General features: G+C 37.5%; 1 protein-coding gene across 2 annotated transcripts in view; it reads left to right on the plus strand.

The window, feature by feature from the left end:
• The window catches only part of Gpr149 (G protein-coupled receptor 149), a 52,395-nt gene extending 35,042 nt beyond the window's left edge, over nt 1-17,353 (plus strand). The window contains exon 4 of one of the 2 annotated variants that reach the window (XM_052178706.1): nt 16,781-17,353. In XM_052178706.1, coding sequence (XP_052034666.1) covers nt 16,781-17,353 — 573 coding nt within the window. Of the gene's footprint in view, nt 1-3,244; nt 3,359-16,780 lie in introns of those variants that run through there. The other variant, XM_052178707.1, reaches the window with a different exon arrangement.
• Nucleotides 17,354-24,907: the final 7,554 nt, after the last annotated feature.

Genomic DNA, 24,907 nt, shown 5'->3' on the forward strand with positions numbered 1-24,907 from the left:
AATGAACTTTAAGCTAAGATGTGAGAAAAGATAAAAAGAACTCTACGCTGACTAAGTGAGCGATCCAGCAAGTGCATGATGAAATTAGAAATAGGAATGCTGAACACAGGCAGGCGCTCACAGATCAATCCTGACATAGTAGTAGTATGGTTGCAGCTCTGGGATATTTCTGAGATGTTACAGTTGAATCAGTAGAGTAAACAAGTAACCCTCAACAATGCCAGCGGCCTGAGAGGCTGAACAGGAGGAAGAGACTAAGAAAGAGCATGTTTCTTCCATCTTCACCAGAACACCTGCCTTCCCTGGCCCTCAGATGCCACACTCTTAGATTCTCTGGTCTTTGAGCTTGAACTGGACTTACCCTAGTAGCCAATGCTGAAGATATGGGCCCAAAGCAGCAGGGCTTCTCTGTTTTTCAAGACTAAACTACACTACAGTCTGACTATGTGCACCACTGATGTGTGCCTAACGCCCACTGAGATCTGAAGAGAATCAAACCTGAAAAGAAGTGCTCTTGACTCAAGACCCATTATTCCATCAGTGTAATTTATTGTTGAGGAGCTGCATAAGCATTCATGACTCTCTTTAGAGATTTCCGCCTAAACTACAAAAAGGCTATGAAACATGTGCATACTGCTTTATAACCTGCTTTGTTCTCTCTTATTTTATTTTCTTGCAATAGGTAGTTCTATTACAGTATACATTGTGACTCAACTTTCTTACATTTTTGAGAACTCATAAACACTGTATGAGCAACAGTAGTTTATTGTTAACTAACAGAACCATTCTAGATCTTGGTTCCATAATATCTTTCATCAAATCTTTGAAGATAATTTTATACTTTTAACTCCCTTTGCAGGAACATTCCTACTGAGATATCTAGGACAAATCATAGTGCTTTCTTTCATGTCAACATGGACAAAATATTTCAGGGCTCATGAAATCTATGCTTTTCTTTATAGGTAATGAGATTAAGGCCTGTAATAAGTGTATGACTTGCCCAGGGTCACTGAATTGTTTAGTAGTAGTAGATGTGCTATGTTACAGGCAGCCCTGAAAATCAGTGAAAATACACTTTAAGAAAAGCTTATTGAAAAGGATTTTCCTGAGACTGGAGAGATAGCTCAGTGGATAAGGACACTTGGTATCCAAGTTCAGTTACCACACCTAAGCCAAGTAGCTCATCAGTAACTGAAGCTCACCAGGATCTGGTGTTGCCAGGCCTTTTTGAACACCCAACCCCCACACATGGCACACACCCACACAAATATATACATACAAATATGATTTGAAATAAATGTCAAGTTTTAGGTATTTTCCATGCCATAGAATTTACTAATTTAAAGTATAAATTTTAGTGATTTCTAAGTTTATCAAATTGAATTACCACCACCAAAATTCAGGTTTAGGATATTTCCATTACACCAGAAATACCTAGTGTGCCCATTTATTCCTAATTCCTGTTACCTCCTCTGTTCCAGGACACCATTCATCTACTACCTGGACCTGTGGGGTTGTTATGCTTTCTCTTATACTCTGAGCACATTTTTCTTTTATACTTACACATAAATCATAAACATAAATTCTTACTTTTTTCTTTGTAGAATGGGCATCCTTTTCAAAACGCTGCATTTACCCTTTAAGAAAAATCTTTCAAGTGAAAAACCTATATCTGTACTCCTGATCTAATTCTGATCAGTGAGTGTGGTTATTGATTAGGTTGGCTCCCCCTTTTTCACCCTTTTGGGTCTAAGGATAAAACTCAGGGACATACACATAAACTCATGTGTTTGAATGCTTAAACCATAAAGAGTGGCACTGTTAGGAGGTGTGGCCTCTGGAGTACGCGGGGACTTGTTGAAGGAAGTACATCACTGAAGGGACTGGCACTGAAGTCTCCTATGCACAAGCTCTGCCCAGCATGACAGGCAGTCTTAGATAAAGTGGTAGAACTCTCAGCTCCTGTTCTAGCACCATGTCTGTCTGCATGCTGATAAGTGCTATCATGTTGATAATGGACTAAACATTTAAAACTATAAGCCAGCAGAAATTAAATATTTTTGAGGGTTATTTTGTCTTTGTTTTGTTTTTCTTTTTGTTTTTATAACAGTTGCCATGGTCATAGTGTATCTTCATAGCAATGAAACTCTAAGACAGGGAGGAATGTTTTCTTACCATTGTTTGGTAAGGTGTCCACAACAGCACACAACATCCCACTGTATAAGTAATTTTCATTAAGATAAGAGAAATTATTTTACCTTTTCCCCCCTTTTGGATCTAGGGATAAAACTCAGGGACATACATATGAAGCAATTACTTTATCCCTGAGCCTTATTGAACCCTGTGAAAAATTAATTTGGTTCTTAGGATTCACTTATTTCTGATAAAATGTTATATTTTTTCTAAATATGATTTATAATTCCTAATTTTTATTTTATAAGAATTGAATCCAGAGATTTATACATACTAAGCAAAAACCCTACCATTGAATGATGCCTGTGGCTCTTGTTAAATAAGCTTTTTCTTTTGAGAAAGTTTCACCAAGTTGCCCAGGTTGGCATTGAACTTGAAATGGTCTAGGCAGGTCTTAGAATTGAGACCCTGTTATGTTAGCTTCCCAAATTTCTGGGGTTAGAAATTGACACCACTGAGCCCAATTTATTTTTCATTTCAAGTTAGTTTATTCTCTTGTTTTTATTAGGAAAAAACTAATAAAACAGAAAAATAAACTTGAATGTGTAATATATATGTCACTGATAGAAGACAAGTCTTTTCATTTCTATTAGACCAGAAAATGGAAAAACACCTCTTAATAATCCTCAAACTAATAACACATTTAAATTCACAATTCCCATAGTAAGTCTTGTGGCTGTGATGGTTGTGACCATTGGCCTAGATGGACTTCAAAATATGATTTGAAAATATGAAGAGCACAATTTCTATAAGGAAGATAGCAATTTAAATGAAATTATATGTTCATTAAAATCCTGTTCTGGCTATAAGATCAATGCAAAATAAGATTTTATATTTAGGCTGAACCTTTTTTTTTTTTCAGAATGTCTTATTTTCAACCAAAGTAGAATTTGAATTAATCTTTATTAATTAATTAATATTAAGATTTAATTAAAATATTTGAATTCAGATTTTTTTGGTTTGGTTTTGGTTCTAGTTAACTAGAAAATTGGCTTTGGGGCTTTCTGTTATTCCTCTAGTAGGAATCAGAATCTCTGCTTTATTTCTCTAGATTACTAATCCTATAAAATCACAGAATCTATTTATCCATGAAGACATGGAATTTGAGGCAGTGCAGAGTCAAACAGACTCACATATCTGTTGCTGTCAAATATATGGCCCATGACCTGGCAAACTCAGCATCATCTGAGAGTGTTTGGTAAGTCCTATTGATAAGCCTACTGAACCCCATTTTGCATTTTCACAAACAATAGCATTTTTATTTTGGTAAAGTATAATTTACCAAATTTCCATTTATGCTTTTGGTGTCAACTCTAGCAACACTTTGGCTCTAGATTATAAATGCTCATTGTAAGTAAATATATATATATATATATATATATATATATATATATATATATATAGTCGTATTTTAATTTCTAATCCATTTTAATCAATTTTTGAATAAAATATGAGATAATTCTAGGCTTTTAAAAAATATAAACATATACTCCATCACCATTTGCTGAAAAGCCTGTCTTTCTTCCTTCAAATTACTTTTGCACTTTTGTGTGAAATTCATAGAATACATATATGATTTTAGATTTATGTTTGTTTTTGAATCTCTCTGTGTGTGCATGATGTGTGCAGGTACTATTATCTATATCTGTAAAAATATCTTACTGGGATTTTGATAGAAATTATATTAAAGATATATCAATACAAAGAAAATTTAGATCTTACTATGCTGAGTATTCTAGCCCATTGTGTCTTTCTTTATTTAGATATTTGGTTTCTTTGAGAAATTTGTTCATTGCCAGTATAGAGATGGTTAGGTAAAATTTATATCTTAATATTTAATTTCATGAGCAATTGTACATGCTATTGTATTTTCAGTTTCTTTTTTCTGGGTACACATCCATTGGTAGCATTCAAAAAAAACTCCAGTGATTTTGTACATTTATCCTTATATCCTAAAATCTTATTTAGGTGTATGTTTAGTCTTAAGTTTTATGGTTCCCTGGGATTTTCTCTACAGATTAATCATGTCACCTATAATAGCTATAGCTCATTGTCTCCTTTCTTCACTTTAAACTGTGCTGGTACTGTATCACACAGAGCAGTAAGCACCTGTGTCCTTTCACATTGTAGTGTGTCACTGAAGGAAGTTAGGGCAAGAACTCAAGCAGAGCTGGACCCTAGAGGCAAACTCTGATGCAAAGGCCCTGGAGGGGTACTGCTCACTAGCTTGTTCCCTGCATGTTAGTCACCCTTCTTTCTTTTATAACCTAGGACCATGCCCAGGGGTGTCACCACCCACAATGAAATGGGTTGGGCTATCCCCCATCAATCACTAATAAAGAAAACGCCTTACAGGCTTTCCCACAAACCCTATCTTATGAAAGCATTTTCTCAGTTGAGGTTACTTCCTTTCCAGTGACTTGAGCTCATGTCAAGTTGACATAAAACTAGCCAGCACAATCATGGAATTTTTCTTCCTTAACTGTGGTGGATCACATTAATCAGTTTCTGAATTCTAAACCAGCCTAACATTTTTGTAGTAAACTTTACTTGGTCATAACGTGAAATTATTTTATTGATGCCTGGATTCCAATTGTTAATATTTGTTTAAGATACTTACATCTGTATTTATGAGTGATATTAATCTGTAAGGTTTTCTGATGCTATCAGTGTAGCTTTGGTATTAGACTAAAATTAGATCTTTGAAATAAACTGTTCCCTCCTCTTCTAGTTTTTGCAAGAAAATTGATGGATCGATTTCTGGTGATTAAAATTCCGGTGAAACCATCTACGCTGTAGGGTATTTCTCTTTTAACATTTTTAGGCTACAGTTTCAAATGCCCTAGTAGCACAGTAGACTTCAATCCCTGTTTAATTTTTAGATGCCCTGTGGTAGGTTTTATGCATTCAGGGAGTCAATATGTTTCATATAAGTGGCTGAATTCAAGTGTGGGATTTGTGTGTCATGCCTCTCCATCCTTCCAGCATCTGTGGTTATCACCTGATCCTTTCTTATGCAGGTCATCTGCATCTTCTCTTTTTATTTGGTCAGTGCTCCTAGGGGTTTGTCAATGTTATTGATCTGTTAAAAACCAACTTGTGTGCATTGATTTTCACTGTTTCTTCCATTCACATGATTTCTGTTATCTTATTTTCTCCTTTATTGCTGCTTTGCTTACTTTGCTTTTGCTTTTCTAAAAATAAATATTGGTGGAAGCTTAGACTTGAAGCTGCTGCTGCATCCTAATACATGGATTTAGTGCTTTAAATTCTTCTCTCAGTGCTGCCTTAGCATGGATGCTGCATTTATTTTAATTCAGCCCAATGTGTTTCTATTTCCGTCAACAACGAAGAAATTCTTTGAGTCATGCACCATGTCTTAGTGTTTGCTTAATTTCTAAGAGTTTGGTAATGTTCTTGATAAATTCTAGTAACCCTGATTCCACGGAGAGAACAATATTCTGTGTAATTTTATTTCTTTTCAATGCATTTCCATTTCTTCTGAGTCACTTAACAAATTAAAGATAACCTCAGAGAATACTAAAATGCATTCATGTCGAAATAAGAAATGAAAACAAAGTCACTTCCTTTTGGATTAATTGAACTGCAAGTGAGCCTCAGTTTTAATTTTCTAATCTACCTGTGCCTTGCATCAGTCAATAGTGCACAGTTACTGCCCCATCTGTGAGCCCTCTGTTGTGAGTCTGCTCTGTCCTTATGCCTGGCTCTGAATGTCTGTGTCTAAATCTGAGCCTCGTCCTATGTCTATTCACGAAATGACTTTGTTGTGTATTTGTTGAACTGCACAGAAAACACTGTATGGAGGATGATGAGGGATTCTTTACAAAAATTCTTAGAGGTTTACAAGGGAAGAAACTTCACTGATCCCATCTGACTCACAATAGTAGACAACACTCCAAACACATGCAACTGAGCTTCGTCTACATTACTTGCAAAATGTACGGTGGATATTTCCTTTAAAGTTGCTTTCAACCTGTTGGCTGTTCTCAGCTCATCATTACCATAGCCCACAATGCATACATACTTTATTCTGGGTTCAGGTCAAGAAAGGGGACATAATTTAAGATAAAAGCTCAGCATTTTATTAGGTTGTATAGGCTGATAATAGGAGAAAACCAAGGCAATATTGTTCTCTTAAAGGTAGGTTAAATTTAAAAAGACTGAATACACAATAGGAGAGCAGGTTAGTACACAGTCTTTAAAGAGCTCAAGGGGTATTAGTAATTTTGCTGAGAGGTCTGCCAAAAGTTGTCTTTGGGAAAGTGTTCAAGAAAGATTTTCATAACCCATGTATTGCAACATTGTTCTGTGAACTAGACATTGATTATCTTAGTACACATTTCACTAACATTTGAATAAACTACATACTCTGCTTTGTTGGATTTTCTTAAAAAATAGTCTACAGATTGATTAGATCACATTGACCCATGTCAGTCTTCCTGAATTCCGACTTTATTCTCAGTTGCTGATAGCGTGTTGCAGTCTCCAGCTATATGAAGAATTTTCTCATTTTCCTTCCATGTTACCAGTCTTACATCATGTATTGCACTGCTCTGTGGTTTACTCTGTACATTTTAGGATTGCTACCTCTTTCTGGTGGGTTGATCCCTTTACCATTATGTAATAATTTTTCCTGTCACTGGAAGTTTTCTTTGCTCTAAATTCTACATTTTCTTTTCTCTTGATGGTTCATTATTTATATTTGTGTGTGTTAATTTCTATATGAGTTTACTCACCTTTCTAAGCTCTCTTTCTCAAGTCCTGATATGAGACACAGAAAACACAAACTTACAAAACACCTTGGGCTCTACTCTCTCCATGCCCTGGAACAGCTAACATATACAAGAGCCTTGCTCTATGTGAAGCAAGATGTAGGCTGTGCATGAATTCTTGTAAGGTCAGTGTTTCACAAGGCAAGCCTAATACCCAGACAAGTGAAGATTACAGAGATCGTGACTCCAGTGGGTTCAAAGCCAGGTGTAGATGACTAGGTGGCAGAACTTCAGTCCTGGCATCCACAGAATCAAAGAGCATTGCCTTGGCAGTTTCTATGTGTCCCTCCGTCCCTCCCGTGCCACTTGCTGTATGAACATCCAAGTTCATGGCTCTTTCTCTTCCACAAGTGATTTCAAGGCCCTCCTGTTTGCTTTCCCTGGTACTTCACTCACACTTTTCAATCCATCTTTCACAGGCTGCTAAGTTATCCTCCTAGAATACATTTCCCCTATTTTATTACTGTTAAAGTGATCCTTGTAAAGTCCACTCAAAACTTTTTGTGTTAAAGCTGCTTTTCTAAATACTGTTTTACTTCCTAATGTGAAGAAATCCTTTTTCCTTCTATGTTTCACCAGATTATTCTGTAGATTATTCCCAAGTTAGGAGAGAGAAATGTTAGCCATGTTTACCTCAGACTTGCAAGGAATAGAGTGGCATGTTCCATGATGCATTGAAGTAGCAGAACAGCGTAGAACAAAGGGAATGAGACGGGTGATCTTGGACTTAGGTTTGACTCTGAAATGCACTTACTTGTGCTACCTCCCACAACTCAATTACATCATATGCATGCTTTGGGTAAGTTGGGCCTTCATTTTAGAAGATTAATATGCATATTAATTGTTAAAATGTTAAACACCCACCAGGAATTGTAGCATGTGGCTCATGGTCAGCAGGATCAGTAAGTATTTGTCATGGTGAGCATCAGTCTTCACGGCTAGCCTGTCACGGGGAAAAAAAGGGTTTTCGTGGGCTAAGGAGCCGGTTCAGTGGCAAAGATGCTTGCTCTGCAAGCCTGAAACCTGAGTATGAAAACCCAGAACCCCCACAAAAAGGGGCATTTGTAATTCCCAGTTCTCTAAGCTATGGTTCCTATGGGCAGCCAAAACAGTGAGGTTTCAGTCCTGTCTCAAAAGTAAGTAAGTACATAGATAGATAGATAGATAGATAGATAGATAGATAGATAGACAGATAGATAGATAGGTAGATAAGCAATTGAGAAAGGTCTATCTCTGGCCTCCAGATTGTTCTCATATGCAAAAGAACCTCCCTATGTGATACACGTGTGTGCGTACGCGCACGCACACACACACACACACACACACACACTCCAAATTAAAATAAGAAAAGGCATAAGGCATAGGTCTGAGGTCTGGGAGGGTAGACTTTGCCACACATCTTTTTTTTGGGGGGTGGGGGTTGAATTTGGTTTTTTAGAGACAGGGTTTCTCTGCATAGCCCTGGCTATCCTAGAACTCACTCTGTAGACGAGGCTGTCCTGGAACTCAGAAATCTGCCTGCCTCTGCCTCCCAGAGTGCTGGGATTACAGGCATGTGCCACTGAAAGGATAGAAAATAATACAGACTAACTCTAATTACCCCAAGAAATCAGGAGTTTAAAATGCTATCTCATTTTGTTAGAAACTAGGTAAAAGGTCACATTCCAGAGCCCACCCTTTGTTTAGACCTAGCAGAAAGGCCTTGAATAGGTGATCCTGGCCCCATAGGGTAACTGGAAATGGGCTAAGCTTATCTTCTGTAAACTTACGCCATTACCCCTAAGCAGGAGTTCACGCAGCTGTAGACATTATAGAGAACTAATTGGTCCATTGAGCGCGGGCTCCGATAATTTAAACTGATTGGCCTAAAAACTATGGAGTGGTACAAATCGATTGGCTCACATTTCGCGGGCTCTCCATGCTAAGAAATGATTGGTTTGTGATTCGCGGGCTCTGTTGTAAACTTATAAAAGCTGCAGCAATCCGGTACCAGGGGTCCATAGTCCTGCGTGGTGCACGGCTATGGAACCCAGAATTCTGGAATAAAGAAATCCTCATGCTATTGCATCGAGACTGTTTCTCGCGAGTGATTTGGGTGTTGCCTTCCGGGGCGTGGGGTGCTAGGGCACCGTCGGTTTTTGGGGGTTTTACACCACCACCACCCAGCTGCCACACATCTTTTCATGGAAAAATATGTTATTCAAGGTCTTTATTTTCTTCCCCAACTTTTTCTTACTTTGATCAGTTCTTGTGTGTCATCACATGTTGGTTCTCATCACATGTTGGATCATAAAAAGGACATGGTTGGACAGAAGATTTGAGGAGCTGGGAATGTGAACATATATAACATTTATAATTACTGAGTTTCCCCACAACAAACTTTTTTAAAAATTTAATTATCTCATGAGTTTTTGTGTCTGGTTTTTGTTTCCTTCCTAGTATGTCTACGCATGCTTCTCCAACCTGCATTGAGTCTGCTTGACTTACACTTCTCAATGTGTATACATTTAAACACCAAAAGTCTCTTAAAAATCAGGAAAATTCATTTTTTTAAAAAATATTAAATTTGCCAATCATTTGGATTATTCACAAGTCAGTGATAGTTCCAACTTCTCATTCAAAGAACCCATGTCCAGTTGTGGCCTTGGATAAAGTGACGATCTCCTCTGCTGTAATATGCCTTGCTTCAGTTGAATAATTCAGACAACCAAGAGAAAGCTTCACCTTGTTCAGATAATCATGTAGAGAGACTCTTTTTATATTATAATTTCACCCTGAATTCACCTAGCAGCTTATTGTGAAAAAAGAAAAGGCATTCAGTGTATCCAAGGTCAGCAAGTTTGAATCAATTATCACAGAAGATTATTTGTGCTAATGTGTTTACATGGCAGGCTCACTTTTCCTGAAGTATTTGTGAGGTTCAGAAATGCTTTTCATTTCCAAATTTTTTTTTAAGAAAGAAAAATCTCCCAGCCACCCACACGCCTGAGTGTACCACAGTAATGGGTTATCATTATTCGCAGGCAAATGCAAATTCACTCACTTTAAAATGGTAAGAAAGCACAGACTATAAAATGAATAGTTGCAGGTTATTTAAATAGATTTTTCTGATTTTGCAATAAAGTTGATGTATAATTAAGTTCCATACATTTTAGTTTTATCAAAGAAAATGTTGAGAGGATCTTCCCATACACCTATAACTAATGCTTCTTACTCAGCATAGTCAAAATACAAAAATATATTTTGTACAGTAATACTATTTTGCTTTTTTATTTGCTTTAAAAAATTTATGTAAAAACAAAATAAGATTCTGTTATTCTTCTTGCTATTCTGTAGTTGTTTTGAACCAGGGTCTTGGTTTGTGATGAAAACTGGTCTCAGATTCATGATCTTCCTTCTTCTTTCTACCTTCTAAGTTTTAAGATTATAGGCCTTGGCCACCATATCCAGCCATTCCACTTATTTTGAAATAGCATCTTCATCATATATTGTACCTTGTTTCTTAGCTGATCTTTAACAGCTAGAATGTTACCATATTATTATGTTTGCACATATTTTTTTGCTTATTCACAAGCTTATACATTTCTCACAACACAAGAAAGAATTTCATTTGGATTTTCATTTTAAAAATATATTAAGTCATTATCATCAGACTTGCAATACGTCTCAAAATAAAATATTGTCTCTCTTGTCTTCTGTTTGTGTTTGCTGGTTTTTATTATGGTGGCTGTTATCTTAGCGAGTTTTACAATAGTGCTGTTGTTTGGAATCAGACCTTTTTTATTTTTAAAGATTGTGTAGATGTTCGTGTCTGAGAGTTTTCCCTGATGCATGCTTGCACTTCATATGCATGCCTGATGTCCATGGAGGCCAGAAGAGAGTATTAGATCTGATTCCCTGGAACTAGAATTATGTAGAGTTATGAGACACTATGGAGATGTGAGAACTAATCCTGGGTCCTCCCCAAGAATAGCAAATACTCTTTCACACTGAACCATTTCTCCAGACTCTGAATGGAACCTTTTAAAAACTTGTTTTGATTGGCAACAGCCACCAGGCTTTTAGTTTACTTACAATCCAACCACCTCACTAGAGTCTCATTAGTTCTCACTCAAATTTTTCTTTTCTCTGGAATTTTTAGGTAGAAAACACGTGCAACTACCAGTTGTGTATCCTTGTTTCGTCCTGCTCAGTGCCTCTGCTACTTATTCCCTTTTTTTCTGGATTGTGCTCCACCCAGGACCTTTAGAGCAGTGCAAGGTATCATCAATGCCAGGGGTTTCCACCATCTCTGAGGATGTAGTCCTGCTTTGGGAAGGTTCTCGGGTCTCTCTTCCCCTTGCTTAAAGCTAGGCTAACTTCCCCATGACAGCCTTGAGCATAACGTTGCATCTTCACATGGACTGGGGTTGTTTGGGAGGTTGAGCAGCTAGCTCTGTGGTTTGTGAGCTGTCAAGGCATGGGAGCATCTTCACTCCACTGTTGAATATCAGCCGGCCTACCTTTCACTCATAACAATGACACAATGACTCAGTCCACGTTCTCTATTCTATCAATAGCAGGCGAAAATCCTAGTAATTTTACTGAGTCTGTCAGCTCCTCTCTTTATCGTCCAATATCATAGTTCTCTTTATTTATCCCATCCTGCGGGACCTAGTTATTTGGGAAGTCGAGGAGAACCAGCATGAAAGAGAAACGGGCGGGAAAGAAAAGGGAAGCCAAGAAAAAGGGGTGTCTTGTCAAGGCCTCTTTAATGAAAAGTTCAAAGTCTGGTTTTGAATACACCATGTGAGGAAGTAGGGAGGGGCTGAGGGGGAATGCTAAAGGCACAGAAAGAGGAAAGGGTGTGGCTTGAGACATCCAGCTGTCTTTCTGGAATGCTGGTTCCGCCCAGACAACCCCAGGTGTTCGGCCAGGATAAGAACCAGTTGATCAGCCTTGTGTGAAGAAGGGGGTGGTTCAGCTGTAAACCGTAAGGTCAGTGTACTCTCAAGGTGAAAGCTGTTGAAAGTCTGGTTTTCCACAGTTTGGTCTCCCGCATTTATTCACAATTCCATTATCTATAGCCTACATTGATGTTCTCTAACTTAAATAATACCTAAGTCCTGTTTAAAGGGGAAAAATACTTCTATAAATGATGCCAGACTTTTATGGTTTTACTTAAAGATATACAAATAAAATATAGCTGTACAAGTAAACTAGGGGCTTATTTATATCTGTAAACCCAACCTAAAGGAGGCACAGGCAGAAAGGTTATGTTGCCAAGGTAAGCATGATTTTTAAACTGCACCTATAAAATACACATAAAATATACCACCTTGCTCATATTTAAGTGATCAGTGCTTGGCTATCATATATACTTAATATATGATAATTCTAGTTATTTTTTAATTTGGGGGCATTGTTCTGTTGTCCATGCCATCTGCATCATTTTACTTTCCCACAAACAATAGGATCCAAGTTTCTATGCATCCTCTATAAGGCACTTTTCTATACTTTCATTGTAGCACCGCAAAGAGTTCAAGCTTTGATTGTCATGAGTTCCTGCATGTGATGCTGAGCATCGGCCATGTATATCCTAGCACTTGGGCAACTTCTTTTCAGAAATCCTATCTGGGTTCTTTGTGCATGCTGCAGCCTGATTTTGTTGTTGTTGTTCTTCTTCTTATCTCTTTTTTGCTTCTATAGCCCTCAAATATAGACTATCCATTTGAATGGGAAGGTTCAAAAACATTATTTTAATAACCCAGTACTTTGAGTGCAAGTTCTCAAAAATCAGTCTTCATACTTATCCAGACATTGGCAATATCTAATTCCAAAATGCTAATCTGATTGAGCTACCATCCTCTAACTCAGTATATGGATCTGTCAAATCAGATGAAGTAGACCTCCCAATCTCATTCCCTTTAAACATTTTTGAAGATTTATTTTTACGTCATGTGTATGAGTGTTCTATTGCATGAATGAATAACATACCAGATGTGTGCCTCATACCTAGAGGCCAGAAAAAGGCATCAGAGCCCTTGGAATGGCAGTTAGAGGTACTTTTGAGCTGCCGCAGTTATCTCAGGACTTCCTTCCACTGCAATTACCTGAGTCGGTGGGTGTTGATGCAGGCAGGACCATTCTGCAGTTATCTCGAGACAATGGCTAAACCAATGCCCGCGGGAGAGGCTCTTATTTGCTTATCTCAGGGCCTTTGCCCTGTCAGCCAAAGTGAGGGTCTCTAATGGCTTCCCACATATAACAAATCATAATGTAAGGTAATTCTGCTCTCAAATGAGCGATTTCTTAGAATACAGAGAGAAAGGAGGTCATCTTACATTCTGAGAAAACATTCAGAATTCCTTTAGTGTGTATAGCTCTGTATGTGGGCGTGTATTTGTGTGGCTGTGCGTGGGAGGGTATGTTCACTCATGCAGATATGTTGAAGGACAGAGATTAGCTTAGAGATGTCTTCCTCAATTGCTCTCCAACTTTGATGCTTGAGACATGGTCTTTCAACTAAGCTCACCATTTTGGTTAGATTCCAATGAGCCCAGGAATACTTCTGTCTCTGCTCCCACCCAGGCTAAGGTCACAGATGAATGAGACCACAGAGGCTCTTCCCTTGAGTACTGGGGGCCAGTTCATCATGCTTGCACAAAAACTTTATGACTCAGCCATCTCCCAAGCCTGGACAATCAGATTTTCTGATGGAATAATGCTTTAGTAGATTATAATTAAAAAAATCAGAAATCTGTCTTTGATTTTAAACAAAAACAGAAACAAAAACAACAACAACAACAAAAAAAAAACAGAAACCCCTTTTTTTATCAAGATAGGAAGATTTTCAGGATGACTTTTCAATTCATGATTTTCCAAGCCCACCCTCCTCAGATTACTCTGCTTGATATCAAGCATGATAAGACTAATATTGATGTCACTGCACAGAGTGGGTGCAGCCTCACCTTGAGGTAATACAACACACTCTCTTTGTCATCATCTGGAAAACAGTGTGTACATAAAAAGCTAGTCTGCCTTAATCTCGTGTCATTTTACATTAGGGCTAAGAAGGCCTTTTAATGATATAAATGTTTTCTTAACTTTTAAGATTAATCTGAAATGCCATTCCTATATAAACTATCCCTATCAGAAGTAGTTACTCCTTGGACCCCAGAGACATTGATCACTAAGTCAATTACAATATTTAGAGTGAAATATTCATTTTTTCACACATTTCTAAGCCTATATACTTGAAAGATCTTTGAATGAAGAGAGTATTCCTGTACTTTTAATGTGAGCTTGATTCTTGTATGGTGTTGACACATACTAAATGTTTACCAAATAGGTACATAAAGGCCTTTTTCACTTTGCCAAAACAGCCACTATTAAAATAATATTCTGATAGAGTAATAGAGCCAAATTGTGTCCTGTTTCCTTTTCTGCTTTGACCAATACTATACTTAGAGAGTTGAAGTTCTTTGCCTCCATAGATAGCAAAACCAAGCTTTATAGCACAAGATTTCAAGATTCTTGGCCCACTGGAGTATAGATCCCTGGAGTGAGTGTCTGGGTCCCCTTAGAAAGAAACAGAATACAAGATTTCTCCATAGGGAATAGCTTAGACATTTCTCACATATCACAGGCTTTATTTTTCATGGTCCTTAAGTTCAAGGGAAAAAATGTAGTATAACAACAACCAGTGTCAGGGGCTTTGGGGGTCCACCACTTTCTGAACTACTGACAATTATCAGGTGTGGGAGAGGCTTTGTATCTACTTGTGTTCCCATTGGATGGACAGTTCCAAACTAAAGGTCACCCAGCTAGCACTCAACTCTGTGCGTCACAAAACAAAATGTCATGAATACAGGAAAGAGATTTGCAGAGAATAAGGGAGGCTGGTCAATGTTGGAGAGAATGAAGAAAGAGGGCAGAGTAACCAGAATGCATTATACATATGTATAAAATTCTTTAAAAAATAACAAAATTATTAATTTCAGAAAAAACATTGCCCAAGAAAATTTAATGTTCATTCCCATAAAAAAAAATCTCTAACTATGGTCTTAAGAGAAAGCAGTTAAAAGTCCTTGCTGTTCTTGCAGAGGAGTAGGGTACAGTTTGTAGCATCCACAAAGGGGCAGTTTATAGCTAGGTGAGTTCTACTTCTGGAGGACTGGACACCCTCTTCTGGCCTCTTCAGATATGAAGCATTCATACAAACAAAACTCATTAAATTTAAGAAATGAATATTTAAAAATTGTTCTGAAAAATGTTAAGCTACTTGAAATATTTCATTTATATTTTTTCCCAGTGTAGAAGAGAATCCACATTGTCCTCCAAAAATGAAAATCCAATCTTGGGCTTTTCCTATTCATTCTTGCTGGTAGCAAATACAAAATTTCAGGTCTCAACCCACAGAACACTTTTCCTGGATGTGAGAGGTTTCCTGGGAGGGAGACTTCAATGCCAAAGCTGAAATGGACTCAGGAAAACGAAGAAGTTTGATCATTGATCATCCTTTTTTAAAAAATATATATTTATTTATTTCATATATGTATGTCAATGTCTTCAGACACACCAGAGGAGAGCACTGGATCCCATTACAGATGGTTGTGGGCCACCATGAGACTGCTGGGAATTGAACTCAAGACCTCTGGAAGAGCAATCAGTGCTCTTAACAACTGAGCCATCTCTCCAGCCCCAAGGTTTGGTCGTCTTGACCTGGTAAAACTTATATAGGCAAACCCAGCAATCCAGCAACTCCATGTTTTTTCAGTTATAGGTGTATGTGTATAAAAGTATCTGTTAAGTTGCCCCCCCCCCCATCTTATTTCTCCCGACCACCACATATTTTAATTAGAGCAATGCATTTCAAACTTTACCATGCAGCAGATTCAACATGGGCCTCCTTATGTGAGTTTCCCCTTGGATAACTTGAGTGTAGAGCTTTCAAAATTTGCCATTTCCTAAAAGTTCTCAGACAATGCTGAGGCGATCTGCTGTGGAGAACTCTGGGTATTTGCACCTTACCATGCCCTTCTAACAAGAACATGTAAGCCGAAAGAAGGTCAGTTGGAAATATGAAAGCACATTACAGATTATAGATTTTTATGAAAATCATGTTTCTTTTCTTTTTTATTTCTGGTTTTTTTTTCCAACCTGGTAATGATGCTTCATAGAAAGAGGTCTAAACTTTGGGGAAGATTTTTGAAGAGCCACGGAGTTCTCTATAACTGCGTTTACCTTAATGACTGACTTTTCAGTGGAAAAGCAAACCCATTTGGTTCCTCTTAGGAAGTAACAGTTGAATTATCCTTTGTACTTAATTTGTGTCATAGCTTGTAATTACCATTTTCTCTGGTAAGTACACTAATGAGAAAAAAAAAACACTGTATTCTGATAACACAATCTACATTTCCTATGATATAAATGGTTTCCAATGTAACCAAATATGTAGCAGAAATATAAAAGCAATTGTACATTGTAAATATGCATCTAATTTACATCAAAATCCTACCCTTGGAAAGGAACAGCTGTCTTACTGCTTCTTATCAGGACACTCATTTTGCTCTAACCTGTGAAAATATTGCTTGCCTTCTCTTAAGTTACTGCCTTCCTTTTGCAATATTTGACTTAGGAGAAACTCAGCTACAGGAGCAAAATTTAAATCTCATTTGTAAAGTAGCTCCCAGGGAAATGGATCAGAAATACAAAATTTACCATTCTGTTGCATAAAATAAATTTCTACATGTTCCGCTCTGGACTCGATTTCAACACTATAACCATTTTGTTTTTTTTTTTTTTTTCCACAGCGTTCAGGTGGTGGGCTGGCTATTCCCATATGTGCATTCCAAGGGACTGTGTCTCTCCAAGCACCTACAGGGAAAACCCTCTCTCTTTCTACTTATGAGGTCAGCGCAGAAGGGCAAAAGATAACCCCAGCCTCTAAGAAAATAGAAGTCTATCGATCTAAAAGTGTTGGCCATGAACCGAACTCAGAGGAGTCTCCCTCCACGTTTGCGGATACCAGTGTAAAAATACACTTGGAAGTTCTTGAAATTTGTGACAACGATGAGGCTTTAGACACTGTGTCAATCATTAGCAACATCAGCCAGTCCTCTACAAAAGTCAGATCTCCTTCTCTGCGCTACTCACGGAAGGAAAACAGATTCGTCTCATGTGACTTAGGAGAAACTGCCTCATATTCCCTCTTCTTACCTACAAGTGATCCTGATGGTGATATCAACATCTCTATCCCAGACACAGTGGAAGCACACAGACAGAACAGCAGGAGGCAGCATCAGGAGAGGGATGGCTACCAGGAAGAGATCCAGTTGTTAAACAAAGCCTACAGGAAAAGGGAGGCAGAAAGCCAGGATAATTAGGAAGTGCTGAGTCTAATAGAGCCCAGAATGGCTGCAAAACAGGCCTCAGACTGCAAAACTTAGCATAACCCCAAGACTAATTTCCCACTTTCTTCTAATCATGTGCTTACACAATCTTTCCTGGTTTCTTTGTTATTATTTTTTGGATGACCTGCCATAGGGGATACATTAAGTGCATTTCACATATTACTTAAAGATCATACACTGTGGTAATTGAACAATTTTGTGACTAATTTCTAAAATCTTTCTAAACCAATTCTTGACCTAGTTTGATAATATTTTGCCTGTTTGTCTAATGAATAAATACACTGTTCTAATGCATGAGATTTTGTACACATGCTGCTTTTTACTGCAAAAGAGAAAAGAGATGTTCTGGCAATAGAAAAAAAATATACCAAAACTCATAGTTGTATTTGAATACGGATTTGTATCTGGCCAAAGGAGCTTGTTCTAGTTTCTGCTTTAACCTTTCAGTGGTCTAGGAAGTATGTTCTTCTGTAAAATAGCAAATTTGCTTCTAAGTGAAACTTAGGAAATACATGTATTCCTAGTCTATGGTTATTTCATTTGCTGTTATAAAATACAAGTAGTTTAGTAAGTGGTTCTGCTTGTCTTTCTTTGAATAGAAATTGAGAGAAATCCTGTCACATTAAATTCTGAGAGGCACACTATCTGACTGCAACAGGTTTCTGGCTAATGCAGAGGAAAACCCCCAAGTCTAACAAAAAGTTCCTATGCTGAAGATTGGAAAGATTCGCTTTGCCGTTCTTGATGCATAGAAAATTTTACTTCAAATATTATTCTAGATTAAGTACTTTAAGCATTTTTTTCTTTAAACACAATGTATTATATCAAACAATGAAACAATTCAACATGTATATCACTAAATGATGCAAGGAATATTTGGCAAGGTTAATTCTCAAAACACCTCATCAGCACATTGCTAATGTATATTTCAAAAATTCTGCTCCTTTAAAATTAATTTATCCTAATGTTTCTATAAACAAATTAAATATGTTACCTAAATATCTGTTTACAAAAGTCACTGTTGTTTTATGTGCTGTTAGATTGTGTATACCTACAGTTCAGGCACATACGATGTATACAGAGTAAATAAATCATATATTTAAAATAGTTTGGTTTCTATTTCATTATACTGAGTCAAAACCTCTTAAATTACTTCACAAGAGCTTTTAGATTGTTTTGTTCTCCAGAGAATATTTGTCATCCAAAGAAGACACTTTAAAATAAGTGCCTCAAAATAAATAAACGAACAAGCACATAGATAAATAAATAAATGGTAGCTGCTATGGCTCATGCGTGAATTTCCAGCACCTGGGAGGAAGCACAGGAGAAGCGATGCCAGTTTGAGCAAGCATGGGCTCCTCAGTGAGTTTCAGGCCATCAAGAATAGAAGGTAAGACCTTACCTAAAACCAAATTTTAAAAATAGTAAGAAAAACAATAAAAATCTAATAAAATGATCTCAATGACCTTTTTATACCTGTCATAACTGCTCACTATCTCATTATCTAAAAGTAAGAAGAGGTTGACCAAGCCCGCTCAGTCAGTCAAGAGGTTCTCCAGCATAGGAGTGAGGACTGAAAAGAAAGAGACAGATATGAGGTAAAATCTCAGGATTGTTTGGATTTGCATTTCCCTAATGACTAATGACTTTGAACATTTCTTAAGGTGCTGCTCAGCCATCTGAATATCTTCAGGTGAAAATTCTTTGTTTAGCTCTGTACCCCATTTTTAATAGGGTTATTTGGTTCTCTGGGGGTCTAACTTCTTGAGTTCTTTGTATATACTGGATATTAGCCCTCTGTTGGATGTAGTGTTGGTGAAGATCTTTTCCCAATTTGTTGGTTGCTGTTTTGTCCTTTTGAGGGTGTCCTTTGCCTTACAGAAACTTTGTAATTTTATGAAGTCCAATTTGTCAATTCTTGATCTTAGAGCATAAGCTATTGGTGTTCTGTTCAGAAACTTTTCCCCTGTGCTCATGTGCTCAAGGGTCTTCCTCAGTTTCAGTGTGTCTGGTTTTATGTGGAGGTCCTTGATCCACTCAGAGTCGAGCTTAGGACAAGGACATGAATCAATTCACATTCTTCTGCATCCTGACCTCCAATTGAACCAGCACCATTTGTTGAAAAGGCTACCTTTTTTTCCACTGGATATTTTCCGCTCCTTTGTTGAAGATCAAGTGACCGTAGGTGTGTGGGTTCATTTCTGGATCTTCAATAATATTCCATTGGTCCACTTGCCTGTCAATGTGCCAATACCATGTAGTTTTAACACTATTGCTCTGTAGTATTGCTTGAGGTCTGGAATACTGATTCCCCCAAAAGTTCTTTTACTGTTGAGAATAGTTTTAGCTATCCTGGGGTTTTTGTTATTCCAGATGAATTTGAGAATTGCTCTTTCTAGCTCTGTGAAGAACTGAGTTGGGATTTTGATGGTGATCGCATTGAATCTGTAGATTGCTTTTGGCAAGATGGCCATTTTAACTATATTAATCCTGCCAATCCACGAGCATGGAAGATTTTTCCATTTTCTGAGGTCTTCTTTGATTTCCTTCTTCAGAGACCTGAAGTTCTTGTCATACAGATCTTTTATTTGTTTGGTTAGAGTCACACCAGGATACTTTATATTGTTTGTGGCTATTGTGAAGGGTACCATTTCCCTAACTTCTTTCTCAACCTGCTTATCCTTTGAGTATAGGAAGGTTACTGATTTTCTTGAGTTGATTTTATAACCAGCCACTTTGCTGAAGTTGTTTATTAGCTGTAGGAGTTCTCTGGTGGAGTTTTTTGGGTCACTTAAGTAGACTATCATATCATCTGCAAGTAGTGATAGTCTGACTTCTTCCTTTCCAATTTGTATCCCTTTGACCTCCTTATGTTGTCTAATTGCTCTAGCTAGAACTTCAAGTACTATATTGAAAAGATATGGAGAGAGAGGGCAGCCTTGTCTAGTCCCTGATTTTAGTGGGATTGCTTCAAGTTTCTCTCCATTTAGTTTGATGTTGGCTACTGGTTTGCTGTATATTGCTTTAACTATGTTTAGGTATGGGCCTTGAATTCCTGTTCTTTCCAAGACTTTTAGCATGAAAGGATGCTGAGTTTTGTCAAATGCTTTTTCAGCATCTAATGAAATGATCATATGGTTTTTTTCTTTGAGTCTGTTTATGTGGTGGATTGCATTGATGGATTTCCTTATATTAAACCATCCCTGCATCCCTGGGATAAAGCCTACTTGATCATGGTAGATGATCGTTTTGATGTGTTCTTGGACTCATTAGCAAGAATTTTATTCAGTATTTTTGCACCAATATTCATAAGGGAAATTGGCCTGAGGTTCTCTTTCTTTGTTGGATCTTTGTGTGGTTTTGGTATGAGTGTAATTGTGGCTTCGTAGAACGAGTTCAGTAGTGTTCCTTCTGTTTCTATTTTGTGGAATAGTTTGAAGAGTATTGGTATTAGGTCTTCTTTGAAGGTCTGATAGAATTCTGCACTAAAACCATAACGTCTCATGCTTTTTTTGGTTGGGAGACTTTCTATGACCCCTTTTATTTCTTTAGGGTTTATGTGGCTGTTTAAATTATGTATTTGATCCTGATTTAATTTTGGTGTTTGGTATCTGTCTAGGAAATTGTCTATTTCCTCCAGATTGTGTTGAGTATAGGCTTTTGTAGTAGGATCTGATGATTTTTTTAATTTCCTCAGTTACCTTGAGATTTCACCTCACACCAGTCAGAATGGCTAAGGTCAAAAACTCAGGAGACAACAGGTGTTGACGAGGATGCAGAGAAAGAGGAACACTCCTCCACTGCTGGTGGGATTGTAAGATGGTACAACCATTCTGGAAATCGTCTGGCGGTTCCTCAGAAAACCAGACATGACACTTCCGGAGGACCCTGCTATACAACTCCTGGGCATATACCCAGAGTATTCCCAGGCATGCAATAAGGACACATGCTCCACTATGTTCAGAGCAGCCCTATTTATAATAGCCAGAAGCTGGAAAGAAACCAGATGTCCCTCAATGGAGGAATGGATACAGAAAATGTGGTATATTTACACAATGGAATGCTACTTAGCTATTAAAAGCAATGAATTCATGAAATTTTTAGGCAAATGTTTGGAACTGGAAAATATCATCCTAAGTGAGGTAAGCCAATCACAAAAGAATACACATGGAATGTAATCCTGATAAGTGGATATTAATTAGCCCAGAAGCTCTGAATACTCAACACACAATTAGCATATCAAATGATTCCCATGAAGAAGGAAGGAGAAGGCCCTGGTTCTGGAAAGGCTTGATCCAGCATTGTAGGGGAGTACCAGGACAGAGAAATGGGATGGGGATGATTGGGGAATGGGTGGAGAGAAGAGGGCTTATGGGACATATGGGGAGGGGGGAACCGGCAACAGGGAGAGCATTTGGAATATAAACAAAGAATATACAAATTTTTTTTAAAAAAGAAAAAAGGAAAAGAAAGAAAAGAGACAATTAGACAAAACTGCAGTATGACCCCAGTCAATTCTGAAACTTAAGGGCGGGTTTAATAATTCTCAATCCATTTTTATACTGATTTAATTACATGCAGGAATTAAGGTCAATAGTAGTACAATGAGGAATAAGCAACACGGTAAACACAAAATTGTCAAGGCAGTAAGCAAAGTCCCACATCACTTCAGTGACAGTTGTTTCCAAGGGTGTGTAAGGATGACCAAAATAACTGAGCCTACTTCCTTATCCAAGTCCAGAATCTTGCCTGAAGCTTGCTTCTGCCATAAGCTACTTCCTTATTATGCCCTAATGTCAGATTCTTGCTTGAAGCCCTTGTCCTTGGTCAACATAAGGCTACTGCCAGGCAGCACAGCACCCCAATAAGACTCTCCACAAGAGGTAATATTGCTATTGATGCTTATAAAAGCCTATACATTTAAACTTACAGAAATTCTCATTACATATTAGATTTAAAAAAATCACCAAAATTGAGATCTATTGAACACATGAAAATTGAGCAAATCTGTCTTTTTAAGCATAAGCATTAAATGTCTTTATAAAAGAAAACTTAAAATGTAGTTCGTTTGGTAGTCTTTCCTAGTGTGCATCAGGAGTTCAAGGCTGTTCTCTCCTACACAGTTTGAAGTCAGACTTGTATACATGTGATCCTCTGTCCAAAGAAAGAAGTCTTCACCAAAAAAAGAAAAATTGAGCTGGGTGTGATGGTGACACAAGTCTTTAATCCCCCATGTGAGAGGGCCAGTCTGGTCTTCTCAGCAATTTTCAGGCCAGTCAGGGCAACTTAATGAGACCCTGCCTCCAAAATAAAATAATAAGAAAGAAGGGGCAATGGAGAGGAAGAAAGGAAGTAAGCAAGCAAGCAAGGAGGAAAGATCAAATCAAACATTCTAATAGTGTTTGTAAAGGCTAATTTTTGGCAAATGTAGATGTCTAATTTTCTGGTTTAAGTGCAATTTCTGACTGTTATGGACTTTTTAAAAGAACATGATAATGATTTGAATGTAAGCAAATCTTTTTTTATCAGGATACAGCCATTACTGAGAAGATGGAAATCAAGGCTTCGGAAATTAGAAAACAGTAATCTTCATTTTCTTTTTACTGGATAAGCCTAGGCTGGGGAAACCAAAAATTAAAAAAATCCAGTATATTCCCATTTAACTACCCTTGGTTCTTAGGTGATACAATGGATATACTTTAAAATTGATATAATTTCAAAATTAAAGAGCATTGGCATTAATTGTCTGAGAAATAATTTAAAAGACATATGTTAAAAATCTTTAACACCTGGGCTAAGGAAATGGCTCAGTAGTTAAGAGCACTGGCTACTTTTGCAGAGGACCTGGGTTGAATTCTCAACATCCTCACATCTAGGGACTCTGATACACCCTTTTAACTTCTGCCAGTTCTGCATGCACATGGTGCAGAACCATGCATTCAGGCAAAACGTCCATATATACACATAAAATTGAATTACATTAAAAAATAAAGAACTCTGAGCCATCTGTACTGAATTGACGAGAGAAAACTAATTGGAGTACACATAAGAATATATATCACATCCAAATCCTTGTAAGGAGGAGAACGTTTAGTGTAACATGTCTATTCAAGTTTACTCTTCAGAGTGATTCTAGTCACAAACCCTCTTTTGACATAGGGAGTATCTTGCTATTTTGTACTAAATCTAAATGTCTTTACTTATCCTTGTAAGATAGAGTTATACAGTTCTTATTATTAGCAAACTGTTAATTTGGCAAACCTTGGCTCTTTTGTCTATAAACTAAGACATCTGAAGATAAAAACTGGTTTAATGTTAGTGACACCATCTGGTGGTGACTTCTATCAGCTGCAGTCACTCAGTGCCTGTAAAGATTGAATAATTTAAACACATACTATATAATCCCTGATACTTCTGACAGCTGATCTTGACAGAGACCATTTATTTTAAAAGCAGAAAAGCATGCTGTATTTCTCAGAACACAAGGGGAGTTTGGCTGTACATTATTTTGAAGGTCCTCTGATAAGACATTCTGACATTAGATTTAAAAACAGATTTTCTCTGAATCTCACACATCTTTCTACTTATTTTATCCTTTAAAATGGATGACTATTATATATTACAAACTGTTCTAAGTAACTGAGATTAGGGTTGTAAATAAAAACAAAATACATATACAAATATACATAAGGCATGAATTTAAGCCAAATGTAAAGTTAAAGAATAGAGCCCATACAACATTGCCTCCTCCCCTGCACCCGACACCAATTTTACATTCAGAAGAGTCTAAATCACTGCTAGTTTCCACAATTCATCAGACAGACTCACACAATGCTTAGTTATCCTCTATAACTTGTGTCTCACTGACTTCCTCTATGCTGGACAAGTCTCTCTGGTCCCTGGACAAGCCAAATGGCAATAAAGTGGTTTGTAGTAAGAACTTAAGTTCTTCTCACATCAGGTTGAGCACATGAGGAGCTGGAAAAACTGGTGTCTGTCATCTGAATAGCTCATCGGACTGCATTCTGCTATTCCTATGATGAAGCCCCAACAAGGATTCAAATAAGCTTTCCCCGTGTTCATGTTGTCATGCACAGGAAAGGAATGCTGTCAGTGACTCCAGAAGAAACCTCCACACTTCGAATTTTTCCTAGACTTCACAATACTCACTTCTTCCCCTGACTGATTCTTTTTTTTTTTAATTTTAAAGTTGTGCTTTATTTTTTTTTAATTTTTTATTCGATATAATTTATTTACATTTCAAATGATTTCCCCTTTTCTAGCCCCCCCACTCCCCGAAAGTCCCGTAAGCCCCCTTCTCTTCCCCTGTCCTCCCAGCCACCCCTTCCCACTTCCCCGTTCTGGTTTTGCCGAATACTGTTTCACTGAGTCTTTCCAGAACCAGGGGCCACTCCTCCTTTCTTCTTGCACCTCATTTGATGTGTGGATTATGTTTTGGGTATTCCAGTTTTCTAGGTTAATAACCACTTATTAGTGAGTGCATACCATGATTCACCTTTTGAGTCT

Source organism: Apodemus sylvaticus, chromosome 4 (assembly GCF_947179515.1).
Source record: "Apodemus sylvaticus chromosome 4, mApoSyl1.1, whole genome shotgun sequence".
NCBI classification, from domain to species: Eukaryota; Metazoa; Chordata; class Mammalia; order Rodentia; family Muridae; genus Apodemus; species Apodemus sylvaticus.